Source organism: Jaculus jaculus, chromosome 12 (genome assembly GCF_020740685.1).
Source record: "Jaculus jaculus isolate mJacJac1 chromosome 12, mJacJac1.mat.Y.cur, whole genome shotgun sequence".
NCBI lineage: Eukaryota > Metazoa > Chordata > Mammalia > Rodentia > Dipodidae > Jaculus > Jaculus jaculus.
In genome coordinates this window covers 19207131-19231293 of record NC_059113.1, presented here as the reverse complement: position 1 = coordinate 19231293, position 24163 = coordinate 19207131, and the positions used below count along the sequence as shown (strand labels likewise).

General features: G+C 44.2%; 1 protein-coding gene across 1 annotated transcript in view; it reads left to right on the top strand.

Annotated features, from left to right (window-relative positions):
• Ints9 (integrator complex subunit 9) overlaps window positions 1-24163 on the top strand; it is a 102209-nt gene that overhangs the window by 50538 nt on the left and 27508 nt on the right. The window contains exons 7-9 of the mRNA XM_045131125.1: window positions 7032-7152; window positions 8116-8250; window positions 23422-23533. Of these exons, the coding sequence (XP_044987060.1) occupies window positions 7032-7152; window positions 8116-8250; window positions 23422-23533 (368 nt within the window). The remainder of the gene's footprint in view (window positions 1-7031; window positions 7153-8115; window positions 8251-23421; window positions 23534-24163) is intronic.

Below are 24163 nucleotides of genomic sequence, written 5' to 3'. Positions count from 1 at the left end.
CAGTGGCTAGAGGCCCTGGCATTCATATTCTCTCCCTCCCCCCCCCAGATAAAATATTTAAATTTACTTATTTATTTGCAAGCAGAGAGAGAGAAAGAATGGGCATACCAGGGCCTTCATGCATATGCATTACATGGGCACTTGGGAATTGAACCTGGGTTGTTACGCTTTGCAAGTAAGTGCCATGTCTCCAGCCCACGTTTGTTGAAATTTTTCCCAGAGAATATAGGCCATGTCTTTTTTTTTTTTTTTTCATTCCCTCTCCCCCAATTCTGTATTTTTTCCTCTCAAGTATTGGTGATAGGTTCACATGCCTGCGGGGTAAAGGTGTGACATGAGCCAGGACTGCTGACCATGCCCAGTGAAAGGGCAGCTAAAACATCCCTTGCCTATTTGGGAATGTGAGACTGTGGCTGCCAAATCTTTCCCCTCTTCTCTTTCTTTCTTTTGTTCTTTCTTTAAAAAAAAAAAAAAAGAGAGAGAGAGAGAGAGAGAGAGGCACAAATCTGAGTATTGTGCATGTGATTTTTAAAAAATCTTTCCCAATAATCTTTGCTTATACATTAATATAAAACCCTGTGTTTTCCAAGCAAGTCTCTCTGAACTGGATTTGAGACTCTAGCCCCAGGTTTTACTTACACTTCGACTCTCAGAGTAGATCTTGGTCAAGTGCCTAGAATTAATGCATCTTAGTAGCTTGACTTACTAATAAGACCATCAGGTGAAGAACTATAAATTAAAATTTTTCAAGCTCATTGGTCAAAAGAATCTGACAGATTCTCTTAAATCATATGAAGTTGGTTTGAATTAGCATTTGATTTATTATTAGTACATATTCAAAAACAAACCCCTGTTACTCCTGCTTCCTAACAGCTCTGTGACTTCCTGCCTCAGTTGACTCTGGTCCTTGAGATTTATTTCAGAGACATTAGCCATCCTTCTTCCTGGTTTTGACACTGCAGTTTACTCCTCCTGAAGAGGAGACAGGCTTTGAAGGGCAGGGAAATCTCCCACCGTTATAGTATCTGAGTTTCTGGCTTTGCCTCATTCACTTCCAAGTTCAGACCTTTAAAGCAAAACATTTCACTTAGGAAACTAATCTAGGATTGGGGATGTACCCTTGGCTTAAGGAAAGGAGGGGAGGAGATGAAAAGGAAGGAAAGCAAAGGTGAAAAGAAAAGAAAGAAAACTAACCCAGCCATAGTAATTTTAATGTAAAGCTACCAGTGTTATAAGATTCAAAATTCACAATTGTAATTAAGAATAAAAGTCATTACAGATACTGCCAGCACATACCTGTAATCCCAGCACACGGAAGGTGGAGAACAGAGGCAGGTGGTTGTGGGTTCAAGGGTAGACTGGGTCATACATAGTGAGATCTTGCCTCAAAAAATAAAGGAATAAATCTTATAAGAAATTATCATAATCCTCATAGAGAAGACTTTAAAAATGTATATTAAAGGTGTTATTCTTTGCTCTGACATTCCTTGGCTATTTGTTGAGGAATTTAAAAGGTCTAACTATATAATAGGAAGAAGATGGAAAAGTATGGGCTTTAGAGGTCAAATATACTGGTGTTTGAATTTCAGATCAGTTTCTTAGCAGTTCCTTTCCAGCTGTTATAAGGACTAACTGGAGTAATACAAGTGAAGCCCTTACAGTGCCAGGCACAGAGCTGGTTCTCAGCCCACCCCAGGGCCCTTGCTCCCTTCACAGTCTTCCTGCCTTGCAGTCCTGCTTATCTGAGGCAGCACCTTTCCTGATGAAAGCAACACGGTCAAGTGGATGAAGGAAACTTTCTATCCCCCTGGCCCCTGGCTGCCTCTGCTGAGTCCTTCAGTCACACTGTCTGAGATTCAATCTCCTCTTCTGTGAAATGAGCCCTCTCTGAGTCCACTTAAGGCACAGCCTCAGAAGATAGCCACGAGAGCGGCTGCTCGTGGAGTGGCAGGACCAGGATGGAGTCATCAGCGCGTGTTGAGCCATGCGATCCCCACAGTTCATTTCGTTTAGTCAGTTGATTGCCCTCTGAGGACTGATTCCTGCTAACCAAACTCTCAGGGTGTTGACTGACAAAGATCCCCTTCAGTTCGTGTTTCTGTTCTGATGAGCAAGTCCAAAAGAGATCAAAGTATAGAGAAGTTTTTTTTTTTTTTTCTTTTTTATGGCCTTAGAATTAAGGCAAAAGAAATTTAGGTTTCCTCAGCAGTTGTTCGTACTGGACTGTACCAGCAGGTGTGATCAGAGGTGACTGTAAAGCAGTGTGAAGACCAGGGCGAAACCCCAGGCAGGAACTCACCTGAGCCAGAGGAGGAAACCCAGCAGCCTCATTAACTCTGGTTTGGGGCCCAGCTGAAGTCTTGCCCTTAGCGGATCTGTCAACAAGCTCTTTGCGTACAGGGACTATGTCTTGAGCTTTTGGGGGGCCAGTCATTGCCTCTGCTCTTTCTAATGATAATTTGGTCCAAAACAAAATTCAAGGATGCTAAATAAGTTTCCAGTTAATGTGGAGCGGCGCCTAGTTTGCTGCTTCACTTCTGGTGTGCTCGGACCCGAGCCTCATACTCCTCCAGCATATGGTGAGTAGGTGGTCTTCGCTGTGCATCATGAGGAGACTTTGTTTCTGCCCCTTTCTTTGTATTCTGCTTTTGTTTTGTTCCTTCAACATGTGCTTAGATCCCAATCAATGTGTCTGTTGTCAGCTTTTAAGTGGCCCCTGCGGACTTAAATATCTGAACTCTTTAGCAAAACTCCAGGGTCTTGGGCTACTTGCTATGCTTAGATGAAGAAAGACACGGAGGAACTTTGGCTCAATGTCAAAGCCCTGGGAAAGACATTTGTTAGGCATTCAGGCTGATAAGAACAAAACAAAACAATGAAATCCTGTAGAAAGTACTTATGAAAAATTTAGACCATGTGAATTTGACTTTGATAAATTAGAGAGCCAGAAACAGAACTAGTTCCCTCTGGGTTTCCTTATCCTACTTATCCTAAATCAGCCAATAATTCTAATGGCTTTAAGTGAATCTGTAAATGCCCCTCCGTAAGGATGACCTCACATGAACGTAGGAGAGTTTGAGGGAAAGCTAAGTTAGACACGATGTTGGAAGACAGGCATAAGGACAAAGTGACTCAGTGTCAGGAAGAGTGAGGAGGGTGTTAGCAGATGGGAATCAGTGCTTTAGTGCCACATGCCTGGCATTAGGATGTGTTCATAGAAAAATGTCTCCCAAAAGCTCAAGACATAGTCCCTGTACGCAAAGAGCTTGTTGACAGATCCGCTAAGGGCAAGACTTCAGCTGGGCCCCAAACCAGAGTTAATGAGGCTGCTTGGTTTCCTCCTCTGGCTCAGGTGAGTTCCTGCCTGGGGTTTTGCCCTCGTCTTCACACTGCTTTAGGGTCACCTCTAATCACGCCTGCTGGTACAGTCCAGACAGGAGCCTTTCACAGTGCTAGGTCTTCCCTTTCCTTTCCCAGCCCTTGAAAATGTGGTGCGTGCATGCTATGTGTATTGAATTCTGTGCTCAGTGCAGAGTAAACAAAAGGGAGACAGATGTTACTGCATGTCAAATGAAAGCATCAAATAAAAGGGTGCGTTACTGTTTCAGTGGGTACTGGAAGAATTTAAAGCAAAGGCATATGTAATAAGCCTGCTCGCCTTTCTCCAACAGTGCTGCACTGAATTGGTTGTCAAAAATATCTCTAAGAAAAGAATGCTTTCTTGGTTTTCTAGAACCTATGCTTATGAGTTCTATGCTAGTTACCCCGAAGGGCACGATGGGCAAAGATCCAACCTGGAAGACACCTGAATTTTTCACAGGCCTTTTTACATAGCTTTAATAGATTATTTCTCCACCTGAGACATTCCAGTAACTTCTCTCAAAATAGACTCTGGCCTCCTGAGGACAAGAGCAGTAGGCACTTTCCATATTAATGCTTGCTGCTTTCCCTTAAGATTCCGAGCCTGACTGACCTACTGGGTAGGCAGAATGTAAGATTGTTTAATCTCCAGCTGAGTGTGGAACCCTTAGTGACCAAATGCCTCATGTTGACAGAAACTCGTGCACATTTCAATACTAGCAGACAGGAAGCACCATGCTGCTTTGGCCAAGGACAGCAGTGCTGAGTGTCAGGTGAGGCTCAGGAAACCCGTAGAAGACAGAGTAGGTGTGAGTCTAGCCTTGTGCTTGAATTCTTAGCTAACCCTTCCGAGAAGTGACTTGTAGTCTAGACCTGGTAAGTCTGAGGACAGGGAGAAACACGCTGATTGCATAGTGAGGTGTGCATGGGCTCTGAGATCACCACCCCACTCTCTTCCCCACTCCCATGAGAGCCTTCCACAAGGAATTGAGCTCCCACTCAGCCTGCAGCCCAGCCCCAAGTGGGAAGTCTTCATTTTGTCTAAAAGCAGCTCCAGGAGGTCCATGTGTTAGGGCTATCCGGTCCTGGGTGATAGTGTGGCCTTTCTCACGACCCCTGGACGCCATGCGCAGGACCACTGCAGCCCATCAAGGTGAGCTGCTCTGGATGAGGCCACTGCAGAATTCTTGAGAACAGGGTTGGTGACAGACTTTCTTTTACATCCTTGCTGCACCCTTGCAGAACATCTCAAAAAGGAAATTGATGAGCTGGAGAGATGGTTTAGCGGTTAAGCACTTGCCTGTGAAGCCTAAGGACCCCAGTTCAAGGCTCGATTCCCCAGGACCCATGTTAGCCAGATGCACAGGGGGGTATACGTGTACGGCATTCATTTGCAGTGGCTGGAGGCCCTGGTGTGCCCATTCTCTCTCTGTCTCCCCCTCTCTCCCTCTGTGTCATTCTCAAATAAATAAATTTTTTTTGAAAAGGAAATTGATATTCTCCCCCTTCTACAAAAGAGGAAACTGGGGTCCAGAGATAAGAGGTAACCCGGGGCTCAAATCCAGACTTGTCTGAATGTAAATCTTGTTTTTCATCATATCGTAATGCCTTGGAGAGGAAAAGGAGCCCACTGTTCCTGTGGCTTTGTCCATAGGACCCTTCTGGTCCTGCTCTGCTTCCTGACATGCAGACCAGTCATCTTCCCAAAGAGCGTGTGAGGGACCCTGGCCTTGTGTTACAGACTTGAGAAAAGAGGACAAGTGGTTTAGATGCTGAGCAGCAATGTGTTATCTACCTGAAATGTGCAAAGAAACAGGAGGCAGATAGATGGTTCTCGGGCTTGAGAGATCCTGGCACTGGAAGGGCTCAGCATATAGAACAAAGGCAGAAACAGGACCAGGTTGGAAAGAAAAGAAAAGAAAAAAAAGGCTACAAAGTCCTGCTAAGAGCCTCGGATTTTACTGAGTGCAACGGCAAGTCTTTCGCGTGCAGATGAGGATGGGAGGCTGGGTGTGTGAGTGTGAAACTTCCTACTACTGCTAGTGTCCTTCAGGAGAGAGTGGAGCTAATGCATGCATCTGCTTCTCCTGAAGCATTTTGCCCTGGATTGTACAGTTAGTCTTAGGAAGGTCACTCTTGCAGACTATTCCATATACTTCTTAGAGCAGGAGCTGTTTGTTTGCTCACTTGTTTAAAGGGATGTTTCTGATGTTAGTACTAAAGGTCACAAGTTGTACATCATTCTCCCCTTTTATGCCAAGCCCTACCTGTGTTAAACCAAGTCTGTTTCTAGGCTTGCCTCCAAAAAAATGGTGAAAGTCATAAAAGAAATTAAATGGCTACATCAGAAAATTATCAAGACAAAAGAAAGTGATTGGGAAAAACTAGAGGGGCAAAAAAACAGACAAAACAAAAAATAAGCTGGCAGATATAATCCAGCCATATCAGTAATAATAAGTAATAATAGTAAATAAGTATATAATAAATAGTAAATAATAAATAAAAATAAGTGTGAACAAACTAGACAATCCATTGGGATGGTAGTAATTCTCAGGTTTGGCTTGAAGAAAAAAAGATTATCTATCTGTTAAGTAAGTGAAATAGAGAATAGAAAAATAACCAGTGAAATCAAAACATTTTATTTATTTATTTATTTATTTATTTATTTATTTATTTATTTAAGAGAGAAAGAATGAGCATATCAGTGCCTCTAGCCTCTACAAATGAACTTTAGAAGCATGTGCCACTTTGTGCATTTAGCTTTACGTGGGTACTGGGGAATTGAACCTGGGTCATTAGGCTTTGCAGGGAAGTGCTTTAGCTGTTGAGCAATCTTTCTAGCCCAAACTTTTGTTGTTGTTGTTACTGTTTTTCGAGGCAGAGTCTCACTTTAGCCCAAGCTGACCTGGAGCTCACGCTGTTAGCCCCAAGCTAGCCCCAAACTCATGGTCATCCACCTACCTCTGCCTCCCAAGTGCTGGGATCATAGGCATGCACTACCATGCCCTGCTAAAACTTATTTATTTATTTATTTCAAAGTAGGGTCTTGCTCTAGCCTAGGCTGACCTGGAACTCACTATGTAGGCTTAGGGTAGCCTCGAACTCACAGCAATCTTCCTCTGCCTCCCAAGTGCTTGGATCATCAGCATGTGCCACCATGCCTTGCTAAAACTTTTATTTATTTATTTTTTGAAGTAGGGTCTTGCTCTAGCCCAGGCTGACCTAGAATTCACTGTGTAGTCTCAGGGTGGTGTCGAACTCATGACAGCCTTCCTACCTCTGCCTCCCAAATGCTAGGATTAAAGGCATATGCCACCATGCCCAGCCCTAAAACTTTTTTTTTTTTAAATCAACAAATTGGCAAACCTTTCCTTAGATGGACCAAGAAAAAGAATGAAAGAAGGGATAATCACAGTTTATAGAAATGATTACAACCAGTTAGAAGAAGGGATTCAGTGAAAGGGGGAGCATTAGAGGGGAGAAGAGGGTGGTAGAAGATTGTGATCATGTTTTATTGTCTGTATGGAAGTTGTCAATGAATGTAAAAAAACAAAAGAATGACTACAAAGGAATCCTCTGAAAAGTCATTTGCCAATCGATTGGCTTGGATTAGGCAGACAAGTCAGTGGAGAACTGTTCACCTAATAGTCGACACTGTGGTGTACCTGCAGGCTGCTGCCCTCTCCCCTCAAGGACGCAGTGGACGTGGCGACCTGGAGAAGATGCTATACAATGCAAGAGGTGAACTCTGCCCTCAGTAAAATCCAGCTGCTGGGATATTCTCAGAAAATTGTGAGTGTCAACATCTTTTTTTGAGTGATTCATGAACGCTTTCATATTGTCCTTTGGGCACTCTTGTAACTGTCTCTTTCAAACCAATCTGCCACCCACAGTTTTGTCCTAGGATAAGGAAAAGAAGAGCACCTAACTCTACTCTCCCAAATTTTTACCAGTGCTCATTCCTAACCCTCCCATTCCCTGTCACCAGCTAGCATTCGATTGGCTAGCTGGTAATGAGTCCCCAGGAAGGCATCTGTCTCACCTGCCACACGAGAAAGCAGACACCAGCGTACAGCTCTGGACAAGTGGGCATAGCAAACAGGCCGTTGGGCAAGGATGACCGCTGAGCGGTGACTTGGCTAGCAGAGGTTCCAGTTCTGTTAACCAGCAGTGGGAACCACTCCAAGCAATCAGGAGCCTGAACTAATCTCAAAGAAGATGGACAGCCCAAGTCTGTCACTCAGCTGTGTTGGGTAGCCTGCCTGCCACCTTTGCCACTTAATGCCTGTGTCCTCTACACCTGGTGACAGACATGGGCTAAATGACAGATATGTCTGGTCACAAGGATCACTTAAAAAAATTTTTTTTTTGCTCATTTTATTTTATTTATTTATTTGAGAGCAACAGAGAGAGAAAGAGGCAGATAGAGACAGAGAGAAAATGGGCGTGCCAGGTCCTCCAGCCACTGCAAATGAACTCCAGACGCGTGCGCCCCCTTGTGCATCTGGCTAACATGGGTCCTAGGGAACCGATCCTCAAACCAGGGTCCTTAGGCTTCACAGGCAAGCATTTAACCGCTAAGCCATCTCTCCAGCTCAAGGGTCACTTTCTTTGTCTGCTGCATGGTCCCCATTTCCTTAAAATTACGTCATTTCTGAATGAAGAAGAGTACAATCTGATCGCTGCCCTCCCCTGCAGACCCTCCTTTCCACTTGCACAGCTGTAGGCTCACATTCTCTGTGTGGTTCTTTCTAGGAGCTTTTTGGTGCTGTCCAGGTGACTCCTCTCAGCTCCGGCTATGCCCTTGGAAGCTCCAACTGGATTATCCAGTCCCATTATGAGAAAGTGTCTTATGTCTCTGGATCCTCTCTGCTTACCACACACCCTCAGGTAATGATAAGTTCCCTTTAAAAATATATCTATATTAATATATAGAAATGTTTTGTATAAACATATATTTATACACACTACATTTTACTTGCAAGCACAGAGAGACAGAGAGAATGGGTACACCGGGGCCTAATGCTACCATAAACAAATCCAGGCACATGTGCCACTTTGTGCATCTAATTTTTTTTGATGTTGTTGTTGTTTTTGGTTTTTCAAGGTAGTCCAGGCTGACCTGGAATTCACCATGTAGTCTCAGGGTGGCCCCAAAGTCATGGTGATCCTCCTACCTCAGCCTCCCTAGTGCTGGCATTAAAGGTGTATACCACCATGCCTGCTTGTGCATCTGATTTTATGTGGGCACTACAGAATCAAAACCAGGCCTTCAGGCTTTGCAAGCAAGTGCCTTTACTCACTGGGCCATCTCTCCAGCCCAGTAAATTCCATTTTTAACAAATAGTGTGTGCTTATTTAATCCAAATTCAGAGCTTATCCAGCATACTGTCAACTGTACAGACACTCAAGGAAAATCAAACTATTGAAGTCCCTACATTTGGGGTCACACTTTCCTGTGAAAGAACCCCACATTCCTCAGTGTCACCTCTGATTCCAAGTGCCTGGTCCTTTTAAGATGGGAGAATGGGGCAGGACTCAGAAGGCTGTTGGTTTACTCAGTACATATGAGCTGTTGACTACTTTCCAGGGGCAGGTGTCAGGCATTTATGCAAATGTTGGGGATGAAACCACACCAGGCCTGGTCTTTGCACCTGGATCTTACCATTGGTCCACGCGGGGGAAGAGGATGGGGAACAGGACAAAAACGAGTGGATAAATAAGCCGAGTACTCACAGGTTGTGATTGAGGGCCTGAAACAGCACGACAGGCTCTTTCTAGAGTGGTGGAGGGGTTGAGGTCGGAGGTCAGAGAGCTCCTCTGGAGCCATGATTATAAAGAGTGCTCCCTCCGTGTGAAGCTGTGAGGCAGAGCACTGCAGAGATGCCCAATGAAGGCCTCTAGCAGAAGGGGCTGGGTGTGTCTGAAGAGTGAGCGGTGAAGCCTGGGAGGGAGGAGAGTGAGGCAGGATGGCTCCAGCCTTGTAGACCGTGATGAGACGCTCTGATTGTATTTTGATATGGAGACGGCAACCATGGGCTGGCAAGTTGATCACACATTGCAAGACGCTGTACATAAACATTGTTACGAGCACCCCATTTAATCCCCTTAGGTGTTTGTAAAGAATATGCTGTGGGATGGAGGGATGGCTTAGTGGTTAAGGTGTTTGCCTGCAAAGCCAAAGGATCCAAGTTCTATTCCCCGGGACCCACGTTAGCCAGATGCACAAAGGGGTTCACGCACCTGGAGTTGGTTTGCAGTGGCTGGAGGCCCTGGCACTCCCATACTCTCTCTCCCTCTTTCTCTGCCAAATAAATAAAAATAAAATATAAAAAAGAAAAGAAAAGAAAAGAAAGAATATACTGTTTATTTCATAAATCCTGGTTCTTCTGTTTCTGTTAAGGGGAAGGTGAATGAGATTAGATAAGACAGTTAACGAGTATAGAGATAAAGGGAGGTGCCCATATTCCATTTTATTTTTTAAATTTGGTAATTTATGAGCATAACCTCAATATTTTATTATCTTCATTTAAAGAAAAAAAAACAAGGCAAAGCTTACGACTACATCACCTGATCCCTTTTCTTTCCTTCTCCTAGCTCAGAATGCTCATACCTTGTAGTGGCCAGCCTTTCTCAGATCTGCAGTCAGCCCCGACACACTCATGAGGGAGCACTATTTTCTTTGTAGCTCCTGGTTGTCCCCCCCATGGGCACCCTCCTTCCTTTGGGTACCTGGAGAATCTCTGTTCCTGAGCTGGGTCCCTTGGTGGTATAGTGACTGGCCCACTTCCTACAAAAGGTCATCAAGTCATTTCATTTGAGGGCATGTCTTTGGCTTGGAAAGAAGCTCTTTCTCTCTTTTTTTAAGAAACAAATTTATTATCTAAACATGGTATTTTGATATCTTTATACACATAACATACATACATGCAACTTGCATAATAGCTAAATCAAGCTTAGAACCTAAGATGCTTCTCAGCTACTGTTTTGTAGTGTTTTCTTATGCTTTTCTGTTGTTGTTGAGACAGGGTTTCTTCTAGCCCAGGCTGACATCAAATTCACTGCGTAGCTAAAGATGACCTTGAATTTCTGATTCTGCCTCCACCTCCAGAAGGCTCATTCCTCCTTTTATCACCAAGTTTTATCTCAAGGTCTAGAGAGGACAGGTGGCTATTTTTTTTTTCCTGTAGCTAGCAGAATTCTGAGCCCTTCCCGCTTATTGAAATCAAAATCCCATCAATGTCATCATAATCTGCCTCACGGAATCAAAATTTCTTATTGGCAGCTTCTCTCATTCTTGATATATTCTTCCATAAAAGACAGAAAGATAACTTGGCTGCCAACTGTTCCGATTTGTCCTGGTTAGAGCAAAGCCTTTACAGTACTGTTGACGTAATTTCCAGTAAATTATTCTTACAAGCTCCATAAATTTAAAGGGGAAATAAGGTCTTGAAAGTAATGAGCAACATACCTAAGCAATTAATTTCTAGCTGGCAACCTGTGTTATATGTAAAAAGGAAAAAAAAATTAGATTTTCCTTCACCCACATCATTGGATTCAGTATTGAATTAGCACTGATAAGAAAAGTTTGGGTTTGAAAAACATTTGGTCTACTGTAGAGATCTGCAAACCAGCCACTACCTATTGTGGCAAATACTGTCCTATTGGACTACAGCCAATCCATTTGTTTGTGGGCTGTTTATGGCTGTGTGCTTAGAGTGACAGGGTTCTACTTGAAAGTTAAACTGCACAGAAAGAGTTATCTGATGGCAGTTCTTACTGGTAAGAAAGCTTCAGTAAGTACAGGGGAAAGAGACTTAATCTGGAACCAGTAAGAATGTAAAGATAGGTTTTGAAAACCATGAGCAGGGCTGGGGACATGGCACAGAAGTTAAAGGAGCTTGCATGCAAAGGCTGTGGCCCAGGTTCAATTCCCTAGTATCCATGTAAAGCCAGATAAACAAAGTGGCACATGTATCTGTATTCATTTACAGTGTTGTAAGAGGACCTGGTGCGTTCTTTCTCTCCCTCTCCCTCTCCCTTTCTCTTTCCTTGCAAGTAAATAAAAATATTTGAAAAAAAGAAAACATGAGCAAGCTTTCAATTTCAAGAATTATTGACTGTCTACTGTGTTGAATGAAGGGAAAATAGAAGTCAGAGTCTGTGTAGGAATGACACTGAAAATGCTGATCATTTGTTTGACAAGAGTCAGTAGGGTGGTCATGTGTTTCAGAAGTGGGCTGTAGGCTGGAGAGATGGCTTAGTGGTTAAGGTACTTGCCTGCTAAGCCTAAGGACCCAGGTTCAATTCCCCAGTATCCATGTAAGCCAGGTACACATGGTAACACATACATCTGGAGTTCATTTGCAGTGGCTGGGACCCTGGTGTGCCCATCCTCTCTCTCTCCAAAAGAAAAAGAAAAAAAAAAAAGAAAAGGATGAAGCTGGGCATGGTGGCACACACCTTTAATCACAGCACTCGGGAGGCAGAGGTAGGAGGAGTACTCTGAGTTCAAAGTCAGCCTGAGACTATATAGTGAATTCCAGGTCAGCCTGGCCTAGAAAGAGACCCTACCTCAAAAAAAAAGAAGAAGTGGGCTGGGGAAATGGCTTAGCGGTTAAGCGCTTGCCTGTGAAGCCTAAGGACCCCGGTTCGAGGCTCGGTTCCCCAGGTCCCACGTTAGCCAGATGCACAAGGGGGCGCATGCGTCTGGAGTTCGTTTGCAGAGGCTGGAAGCCCTGGCGCGCCCATTCTCTCTCTCTCTCCCTCTATCTGTCTTTCTCTCTGTGTCTGTCGCTCTCAAATAAATAAATTGTAAAAAAAATCTTTAAAAAAAAAGAAGAAGTAGGTTGTGATGTGATGGATATGAATTTGAGACTATTCAGTAGGAATACAGGGCTGGAACCTGGAGGGAAAGGCTGAGAGCCAAAGACTCGGCTATAGGGAACCTTTCCCAGGCAGCTGACAGGAAGAACAAGATTCCTGGAGACTGAGGGCAGAACCGGCCTTGACAAGGAAAGCTCCCAAATGGGCACAAAGAGAACTAGCCTGCCATGAACACAAGGTCTCAGCATTTGTTTACTTCCTGACTGATCTGGTATTCAGCAGCTGTGCCTAGGTCTCTTATTCTCACATTCGTCTGTTGATGAAGTAAAGGAGTAACTTTTGTCACCTCTCTTCCAGCCCTTGCAGTTTTTCCTTCCTTTTCCAGCTGACCTCTAGTTCTGTGTTGAACAGAAGTAAGAGTAGTATTTGTCCTGGTCTTGTACCTGACTGTAAAGGGCATTCCTTTGTGGTTCCTCCAGTGACGTATGGCATTTACTACACTTTTATTTATCAAGGAGTTTCTCCTCTTATTCCTAATTTTCTGTTTTTAACATTTGTGCCTTGTAATATGGTTTTTCTAAGTCTGAGATAGTCGTGTGTTGCAGTCAGCACCACATTGCTGGGACAAATACTCAGCCAGATACCATTTATGGGAGGAACAGGTTTATTTCAAGCTTACAGATCCACCCATGGCAGAAGAAGCTACTTGCTTCCATAAGTCCAAGCAGAAAGGAAAAAACAAAACAAACAAAAAATAAAAATAACTAGCACTCGGGAGGCAGAGGTAGGAGGATTGCCATGAGTTCAAGGCCACCCTGAGATGACAGAGTTAATTCCAGGTCAGCCTGGACCAGAGTGAGATCCTACCTCGCAAAACCAAAAAAAAATAAATAAATAAAATAAAAAATAAATAAAAATAAAATAAAACAGCCAGCAAACACCCGAAGCAAGCAAGCCAGGACCCTTCCAAAACTCAAATTCCTCTCTCCACACACCTTTGGGCTGGGGTTCAAATCCACCCCCAGTGACACCTCATATCCAAGTTACAAGTTTAATTTTAATAAAACACCTGAGTCTGTGAGGCCATACATTTACACTATCACATTCAAACCACCACCTCATGTGATCTCCCTAAACTGCTATTTTTTAGTTTCTACATTTAAGAGAATATGTAATACTTCTTGTGTTTTATATCTAATTTTTCTATGATATCCATTTTATTGCTCATGACTCTCTCTCTCTCTCTCTCTCTCTATATATATATATATATATTTTAACATGGAATCTCATGTCCCAGACTAATCTTGAACTCACTATGCTGCTGAGGGTAACCTTGAAATTTTGGCCCTCTTATCTCCACCTCACAGGAGCCGGGACACAAAGGCATGCACCCCAACTCCAGGTTCATTTTTCTTTATGGCTGAACAGCACTCCACTGTGTATTATCTACCATAGATCCTTCATTCTTTCATGTGTTGACGGACCCTGAGACTGAGTGGATATCTTAGCTATTGTGAATAATGCAGTAGTAATAAACATGTTATGTATGCTGACTTCATTTCCTTTGGATAATGAGATACCATCATACTCAAGCTAGAATGGCTATTATAAAAAACAAAGCTGGCAGGGATATGGTAGAAAAAAGTAACCTTTATATACTGTTGTTGAGATTGTAAATTAGTATAACCACTAGGAAAACAATATGGAGGTGCCTCTTGAAACCAAAAGCTTTTTGTCCCATTTTTTGGTTTTGCCATTCTTATGATTCAGAACTCATTTTTTGTCTCTCTCTCCACAATGGTAAAGGTATATCGATTCACAGAAATTTGATTAGGCTTACTTTGACATAATATTTATGTTTTATTTTATTTTAGTTATGTATTTATTTAAGAGAGAGAAAGAAGCAAGTAGAGAGAGAGAGAGAGAATGGACACACCAGAGCCTTTGGCCACTGCAAATGAACTCCAGATGCATGTGCCTCCTTGTGTACCTGGCTTACATGGGACTTAGGGAATCAAACCTGAGTTCTTTGGGTTTGCAGGAAAGTGCCTTAACCACTAAGCCATCTCTCCAGCCCTGAAACAATATTTTTTGTAAATATTTTACAAATGTTGGAAAAGAAAGTATATTCAATGTAGGTTAAGCATTTTCCTACCCATGTTTAGAAGGTTGAGTTTGCATTGAACATTTCTTTTGCATCTTTACTGAACCACAAGTTCCTCTGAAGCGTGTGTTATCTGTTGGTTTACCCATTTCTCCTGATGGGCTCCCCAGCTATTGCTTGTGTATTAGCCTCCGATATCCGTGTATTCATAGTCAGTGCCCTGTTTTGATCAGTTCTTATTTGTATTAGGCTGCTCGCTTTTATCTCTACCAAAACTACATTGAAGAGGCTAGGGAGATGGTGCTGGCTTACAAAGCCTGCTTGCCTAGGTTCAGTTCCTCAGGCACCCATGTTAAGCAGGGTGGACATTCATTTGCAGCAACCAGAGACCCTGGAGCAGGCATGGGCACACACAGATACACATGTGCAAATCAGTAGAAAATAAACAACATAAGGCTGGACATGGTTGGAAATGCCGGTGATTCCAGCCAAAGGGAGGCTGAGGTAGGAGGATAGAGCATTTGAGGCCAACTCTGGCTCCTTGATGTGACCTTGTCTCTGAAAACCAAGAGACAAAAAAAGTTCTTAGTAATTCTTCATTCTTGGCCGGGCATGGTAGCGCATCTTTACTCACCCTGGTTGGTTTTGGTTTTGTTTTTAGTCAGCTTCAAGTATATATATTTTTTAAAAAAATTCTCCTAGCTGGGTGTGGTGGCACATACCTTAAATACCAGCACCTGGGAGGCAGAGTTAGGAGGATCTCCATGAATTTGAGGCCAGCCTGAGAATACAGAGTGAATTTCAGGTCAGCCTGAGCCAGAGTGAGACCCTACCTCAGGGGAGAAAAAAAAAAAATCTCCTGAGGACCTCTTGAAAGATCTCCCAGCTAATGAATTCCTTCTATGACTATCTCCATACTGTTGTTTAGTCTATTATATTGAATGTTTAGTATTAACTACCATATTTTCATATATGATATTTCTAAATGTTTCTCTTTATGCTTATACATTTATATCACCTTCTGTTTATATGGACATTTTAATGCACATCATACATTTGTCTGGCTCATGAGTTCTCCATGTGAATAGGGTTCTGTTATGTTTGTTACAACTATATTCCTTGGAGGTCTTGTCTTTCCCTGTTCACTCTCCCTATTTGACCCCAGGAGCTCTTCTTGTATCTGTGCTGCAAACACTTGTTACTGCTTTGCCCTGTGGTGTGAGGAACAAGGAGTGAGCTCTAGGTGTACCTCCTCTAGCATGATCACACCACTCTGTGGCATTTCTCTCCTTGTAAACTGTTGGAACAGGCCATAATGATAATAGGGTAGGAGCCATGTACAGTGATGCATGCCTTTAATCCCAGCACTTGGGAGGCAGAGGTAGGAGGATCATTGTGAGTTTGAGGACAGCCTGAGACCACATAGTGAATTCCAGGTCAGCCTGGGCTAGAGTGACACCCTACCTTGAACAACAAAACAAAAATACTACAACTAATAATAGTGCAATAACAACAGTGGGCATGGAAAAGGACAAAGAGGTCTAACAAAGTTCTACTTGTACACACAAGGCTGTAACCTCCCCTTTCCCCATTCTGGAACTTACCATGCCCCTAGGAATTCACCTCATTTCTACTTCATTCTCTATAGCAGTTATCTTCTTGTTGCTAGGACAAAACACCCAACCAGAAGCAGCTTATGGAAGGAAAGGTTTATTTCCAGCTTACAGGGTTTTGTTTTGTTGATATTGTTCTGGGTTTTGTTGGTGGTGGTCTTTCAAGGTAGGGACTTGCTCTAGCCCAGGCTGATCTGGAATTCACTGTGTAGTCTAGGCTGGCCTCAAACTCACAGTGATCCTACGACTTCTGTCTCCCAAGTGCTGCAATTAATGGTATGCACCACCATACCCAACTCAGCTTACAGTTTTGAAGGCAATAGACAGCAGGTATCACATCTTCACATCAGCAGGGAGGAAGAAGCCAGAACAAGCTGAAGGGGGAGGGGCAATCAGAGCTGGATTTAAAACCCCAAGGCCTGCCCCTTGTGACCCTCTTCCTCCACTGAGGCTCCACAACCTTCCTAAATAGTGCCACCGTCTGGGCATCAAGCATTCAAACACATGAGGCTATGGGGGACATTTTGCGTTCAAACCACCACAGTCACCCGGGTTCTTCAGCCACCCATCCTCTGGTGCATTGGCACTCTCTCCCAGTTTGTATCCTGGTGGAGTGCTTAGTGCTTATGTCACTCGATGACCTTTTAAGAACCACGCTGGCGTTTTTCGTATGCATTGAAATAATTTAAGAAAAAGACTCAGAACTTGGATCCTACTGAGTGGCGCCCTCCTGAGCTGCCCCTCAGTGCCACAGCATCAGGCTCGGTAAGGAGCTTTCCGTGGCTCCTCATGCCGCTCTTCGTCTGCATCATTAGTGTCACAGGCTGAGCTAGTGACGTGAATTGAGAAGCGTTGTAGCCGCCACAGAGCGATAGTGCTGAGGACGGCATTGGCAGAGTGGGAGATGACTCCACGAGTGATGGGGGACAGCTGACGAGCCCCAGAAAGCCTCAGGGAAGAAGCGACAGGGCACAGAGGTGGCAGAAACAGCAGAGTCATGGTGGGGCAGGGACCAAGAGCACGCGGACAGCTGAGGGTGAAGAAGGTAGAGAAGAGCTGGGGAAGAGAAGCTGTGCTGGGAGAGCTCCAGGGACCTGTGAAGCCCAAGAGCCAAGGGTCAGACGCAGGCCTGAGAGCCGTGCTACCTGCCACTGTCAGGAGCCGAGGAACCGGCAGGCTGGGCCTGTCAGAGAGCCGGAAGTCACTTCCTCTGCTCTGTGCTGTGTCACCGCATACTAGTGCTGGGAGCCGGAGTTCACAGTAGTAACCAAGCTCTGGGATTGCTGGAAGTTAACGCTCCGCAAGGTAAGATTTCCACCTTGGTATTTAAAGCCACGGCTTGTCCCCAGCTCCCGTGCCCTGGAACTGTAATGCAGACCTCTGGGCCTGGGATAGGCAACACCGGAAGAGCGTCTTCTGACCCGCAATCCCAGTTTTGGTGGAGCTGACTGGTAACACAAACTGGGCTGTGAACACAACTCAGACCACAACAGATCATCTGGAGGACAGAGAGCAGTAACACACAGAATCCAAGGAGAAAAGAAGGGCTACTGGACCTAGAACAGAGAAATTTGTAGAAAGAGAGGGGGAAATCCCACATGTGAGATACAAGGCATCGGGTAGGACCCAGCACCCAGTAGATGGCTGTGAGAAACCAGCAGTCAGCTCAACTCTGAAGAGACAGAACTGAATAACCTCAGTGGAGGGTAAATGGAAATCATGAGTCAGGGCTACAGGTTGGCCTTGATGGTCACATGCAGGCATCACGAGTAACCCCCCTCCCAAAAAAATAAGACACGGGATGGGAAAGGAGCCGGTGAAGAAGGAGATGGGAGGAACCTGTCATGGCACATTTATGTCCCTGTTGCGGGAAGCCCTCAGCCAAAGCAGAATGAAGTTAAAGTCACGTGAGTGCCAAGAAGAGAGAAAAGAAAGATCTTAGAGGAAATTATTAAGACAGTGCTGATCCCACTACTAAGAGGTGCATGCAGCCTGCTTTTCTGCTCTTCCTTGCAAGCTAGAGAGCGGATTTTCCTTAAGTTGTCGGGTATTCTGTCAACCACATAATAACAGGTGTCTGCCTAAGATGCCTTCATGACGGTATTCCATTAGGTATTTCACCACCTCCTTGTTGTTTGACATATAACTTTTTTTTTGTTCCTGAAAAATGTCTACCTTAAACAGTCATACGATCTGCCCCCAAGGAGTGCACAAGATGCCTTTTAAAACCAGTAACTTCCAGCCTGGAGAGATCGATGATGGCTCAAAGGGTAAGCGAGCCTGCTGCACAAGTATGGGGCCTGAGAGGGCTAAGGACTGAGTTTAATTCCTGGATCTGCTGACCGAACATAGCAGCTCCAGGTTGAGTGAGAGTCTCCATGTCGAAGGAACACAGAAGAACAACTGAGGAAGGCCAGCATTCTCCGCAGGCCTCCACACGCGCATGCGCAGGGCTCCTGCTTCTGCACGTGGCATCCGTTCAGAGCAAGGGCAGCGGGAAGGCCGAGCAACACGTGCACGTGCCCCGCGCCACACGTGCACGCCACACCAAGGAAGAGAGCTCCGATAGGTCAAAGCAAGTAGTGCCTTTTGGGAAGGCCATGTAAGAGCATTGGCAGTAAGGAGTGAGCACTTTTGATGATTACAGCCAATGTCTTTCTGGATTTGGAAAGCGGATTCATGGATTGACTTGTGGCTTGTGAACCTGCATTTGAATAGCAAATTTTGTATTAAGCTAGCTTGAAAGGGCAACTTAGTACTCATTACAAATAGCTTCCTTCTGCCTGACCTTAGCAGCAAGATTTGGGTTTCACCATATGAAAGTCTCAGAGATAGTTTAGCAAAAGCTGCACACACCTGGACATGGGGACATTTGGACAGGGTCAGTGCGTGTGCCACCCCCTCACAAGACTTAAGCGTTAACTACGGGGACTTGTGCATGGTATATGGTGTTGTCACTGTCCGTGGTGTTTCTGGTTTGGGGTCAGGCTGAGCTTATGTTTGTCTTGATCTTTTATTTTGTGTTTTTCTTTTCTTGTTCCGACATTACTTGGCATCACGGACTTCTCCCAGGAGGCATTATTGCAACTATTTCGGCTCTGTGTGGGTGCCACTTTCTCTCGCTTGCACCTTTCTCTCTTCTCAGCCCTGCAGTCTCCCCGTAAATTCACAGGCACCGGTGGGGTGCCTGCCCTGCTCCCTGTCCTCTCTTAGACCCCTCCCTCCGATGTCACGCTGCTTCCCACTGTCCTGACTTGCCCTGCACCCCTTCAAAGCATGGCTGGGCGCCCATTCCCCACCCTGCTCTCTTCCTGTGCTCCTTTACTCAGCAATGTTAGGCAGTGGGGATACAAAACCCTTGCCCTTGGGTGCCTCATAGTACAGTGTGGACAGAGACAGGTAGATGGTGGGCGACCACCCTTTAGGGGTTGGTACTGAGCTAGAGGGTACTGAGCCCCCAGGAACACGTATAGGTTAGTAAGAGGATAAGGAGTCAGAGATGTTGGGCAGTCTTAAATTGAGTCTCAAAACTCAAGTGCAAAGAAAGCTAGATCTCCATCCACCCCAAAGCCTTGTCTTCTTGACCTCCCCTGGCCTGGCACAGTCTCTGGACTCTGTATCTCTTTCCATGGAGAACTTGTAACATTTGCTTTACCTTTTCTTTGTAGTGCAGGATTGGGCCCAAAGGCGTACCCCTAAGCTATTATCTTCTTTACCCTTTTGAAAAATAAAACATTATTATTATTGCCTATGTAAAGCACACAATAAAAATTAATTCTCAACAGTCAGGTTCCAGAATCAACTTAAGTGCCCATCAACATTCCCTGCAGGGAATGGATAAATGAAACCTGTTATTTTATAAGTGAACATACGCTATTAAAACATAGAAAATAAATAAAAATGAACTGCTCGAGGACCAACCAGTAGACATAGTAGCATCACTATGTTTAAGGTTTTCTGGGTTTTTTTTTTTGTTTATCATTTTATTCCTCAAGCTTGTTTATGACTATCAATTTTGTAAGGTGTTTTTGATTCCTAAACGGTATGGATTTCTCTTTGTGTGTCTGTATTTGAACAAAATGTTCATATTTAAAGCATTCATTGAGTAGCCATTGACACTTTATATATATACATACATATATATATATTATATATTTCCCTTTGGTAGCAAAGTAGAAACATTTGAGGTGTCAGCTGGGTTTGGAAAATGGCACTAAAAGCTTTTTAAGCCTGCTGATATCCTGGAGCCCCAGGAATCAACAAAACCGTCTCTGTTACATAGAGCTAAAATTACAGACATCCAGTAAACTAGACCATGAAGTATCTCGTAACTGTTCCAGCTACTGGTACATTGGAGCCTGCCTTTCCTCATTTGTTTTGTAGGCATATGATCTTCAAAAAGTGGTGTTAATAGCTGAGGTTTAGAGAGGATGTTTTCAGGGTCATAGTTTGTTCCCCATTGATATTTTCTTTTGGACCAGTCATTCTTACCCTTTTTGGAGTCATGACCCTTTCTGACCAATCAATTAAATCTATAGGCACACAGAATTTCATATACCATTTTAAAGGGTTCCTGAGTCCTCTGAGGTCCTACATTCCCCATCAACTTTGGGGATAATTACTGGGTTAGTCCAAAAAGGTCTAGATAAAGTTGTTGCCATTTTAAGCTAAATATTCTACCTAATACGATGTTTGGTCCTTTTTGTCACCATTCCAGTTTCCTTCTGGCATACACAGGAAGCGGTTCCAGGCTCATTATGTACCTGTGCTAAAAACCCTTGTGCTTGACCCCTGCCCCACCCCCTTCCTTCCTTCTGTGGAAACAATAAGACACATGTACTTCTTGGAGAAGTACAAATAGATCAAGAAGATTAGTATTAGTATGTATCTGTGCAAAAGGAAATAGAGGGCTGGAGGGATGGCTTAGTGATTAAGGCGCTTGCCTACAAAGCCAAAGGTCTCAGGTTCGATTCCCCAGGACCCACGTTAGCCAGATGCACAAGGGGGCACATGTGTCTGGAGTTTGTTTGCAGTGGCTGGAGGCCCTGGTGAGCCCATTCTGTCTCTCTCTCTCTCCCTCCCTTCCTCCATCTCTGTCAAATAGATAAATAAGAAAGAAAACAATATTTAAAAAGGAAATAGAGCCAGTCGTGGTGGCGCATGCCTTTAATCCCAGCACTTGGGAGGCAGAGGTAGGAGGATCACTGTGAGTTCAAGGCCACCCTGAGACTACCTAGAGAATTCCAGGTCAGCCTGGGCTAGAGTGAGACCCTACCTCAAAAAACCAAAAAAAGAAGGAACTAGAAGCCAGTCATGTGGTTCTCACGTGATTAGCACTGGACTGGGCCCACATTTAAGAAGTCCTTTTCAGGCTATGAAAGAGCTTATGACAATGAGCATAATCAGTTTGTTTTTTCAGTGACGCTCATGTAGCCAAGCTTCACTGAAGTAGGAGGGGCTGAGGAGCTGGCTCAGAGGTGACAGCCCTTGCTGCACAAGCTTGAGGTTCTGTGAGAGCCTTCGTTTGATCCTCAGCACCCATGTAAAACTTGGAGCGTGGCCACAAACGGGGAGAGAATCACTGGGGCTCGCGGGTCAGCCAGCTGTAGGGTCAGGGAGCCTCCGCCTCAAGGAAACAGTGCAGAAGAGCAATGCAAGACACCCCGCTTCCTCTCTCCTCTGGCCTCCACATGTGTGTGCAAGGGATAGGTACATCTGTACACACCCATACACGCACATGCACACAGTATGTGTACACATCACACACACCCAAACAGGAATACTAAAGGAAGATTCTTTGAGGGGCGTGTGTATATTCTCAGACCTAGCAATCCAGATGGTAGAGTTTTGCTAGACTACTATTTAGAATCTTTTCTGGAAAAATTTGCTGATTACACAGAGAAAACAGGACCAATGCCTCTTACTAAATCATGGCAGAGTGTTTTCCTTCTAACATTCCAGTGAAATTTTTCAGTGGAAATTGGAAACACACACATCACAAAATGCAAATATTTATGAACTCCCCACCATCTTAATCTGTACATTTTTTTCCAGTTTGAGTCCTGATTTTTTTTTTTTCCTGAGATAGGATCTTGCTGTAGCCCAGGCTGACCTGGAATTCACTATGTCTCAGGGTGACCTTGAATTTATGGCAATCCTCCTGCCTCTGCCTCCCATGTGCTAGGATTAAAGGCATATGCCACTACACTTGGCCTGATTTATTTTGTGGGTTTGTTTTTTTTTTTTTTTTTTGGTTTTTTGAAGTAGGGTCTCACTTCTGTTCCAGGCTGACCTGGAATTCACTATGGAGTCTCAGTGTGGCCTCGAACTCACGGTGATCCACCTACCTCTGCCTCCCAAGTGCTGGGATTAAAGGTGTGCGCCACCATGCCTAGCTTTGGCCTGATTTATTTTGGAAAGCAGTATTTTTTAAATGCTTTGAGAATAATCAAAATTCTGTATGTGCTGGGTAAAAATAAAACCCCACATCCTAAGGCTCTCTCTGTCATCACATGGCATAGAGGTTCACAGTTCACATGAAGATAAGTTATATATCAGTCACCGAGACTCACAGGAGTCATCTAAGGAAAGTGGGCCAAGATAGTCCCATTTTGTAGGAAACCCAGCTCTGAGCTCGGTCAAGGTCATGGATTAGGCTTCTGGTTTCTAATTCCTAACCCAGTACTCTTCATGGCCCCTCTGCCCCAGGACTTAGAGTAAAGCACCTCACTTTTGTATTCCCATAATATATACTAGCTCCTGCATTTTTTTTTATTTTGAGGGTTCAATTAATCAGCTCAATGTGTGATTCCAGGGTCAGCAATGGGCATTTCCTGGGAACTTATTAGAAATGCAGGTTCTTAGGGCTTACCATCAAATGAATCAGGAACTCCAAGAGTGGGTTCAGCAGGCCTCTCGATAAATCTGAGACATGCTCAGGTTGGAATACCATTAAGGACGCATGTAGATAGCATTTTTAAAAAGTAAAGCAGGCTGGGCGTGGTGGCGCACACCTTTAATCCCAGCACTCGGGAGGCAGAGGGAGGAGGATCGCCATGAGTTTGAGGCCACCCTGAGATTACATAGTGAATTCCAGGTCAGCCTGAGCTAGAGTGAAACCCTACCTCTAAAGAAAAGGGAAAACAGGCAGATGTGGTGACACACACCTTTAATCCCAGCACTTGGGAGGCAGAGGTAGGAGGATCACCATGAGTTCAAGGCCAGCCTGGGCTACAGTTGAGACCTTATCTCGGGGGAAAAAAAAAAAAAAGAGTAAAGCATTATAGAAATATATAATGCTTTGGGAAAAATATATATAGTGAAACACTGATCTTATGTATAAATCTGGGAATTTTGATATGTGGGTGCCACCCCAGTCAAGACATTCCTGTGCCCCCAGTGGATGAGAATCATGGATGGGTCATGCACGATTTCTAAAGAGCAGTCTGTATTGTTCTTCACTATTGTAGACAGCATGCCTTTCTCAGTTAGTATTTATTGCTCTCTGTTGCTTTCCAGCCCATGGACCAAGCTTCTCTGAAGAACAGCGATGTTCTTGTTCTGACAGGACTTACCCAGATCCCCACTGCAAACCCTGATGGCATGGTGGGAGAGTTCTGCAGCAACCTAGGTAAGGCGCCCTCTCCAGCTTGAAATTGGGTAGTGCATCCTAAACTTGGGTTTTCAGATTTCTCTTTACCTGTTCCCTTTAGTCAGACCCTCTGGTGTGTCCCTTAAATGCCTTGTGCTCTCAGCTATTTTCACATCTTGTGCCCGTTCTCCAGAGCATACTGCTGTCACCAAGAGCAGCTATAAAGTGACTCAAACCTGAATAACAGTGGTGTCTAGCCGTAGATTGAGACACTTCACAGTTTGTAGAACAGACATTCAGCATTCTCTTACACGGTTTCTTTAATCTCTTGCTTTTGGTGGGTTTGGTAGGGGAAGGTAGCAGTTAATACAGAAGGGAAGAATCACAAGTCTGAAAACAATAGCACAAAAAGACAGTTGACTTTAAATTGACAGCAATGATAAAGTGAACAGATGCAATTTCTCCCACTAATATTTGCTTAGTTTCATCTTTTCTTTTGTGAGAAGACTAAATAGAGAAGCTTGTGGGATGTCTTCCTCCTGGAAGAAACCTACTTTTCCTCGGATAATATTGTCAGTAAAATCTAGAAATTCTGCCTTTGCTTTAGAGAATTGGGCTTGTTAGTGTGTTTGTGAGCTCAGACTGATATAAGAAAACAACACAGCCTGG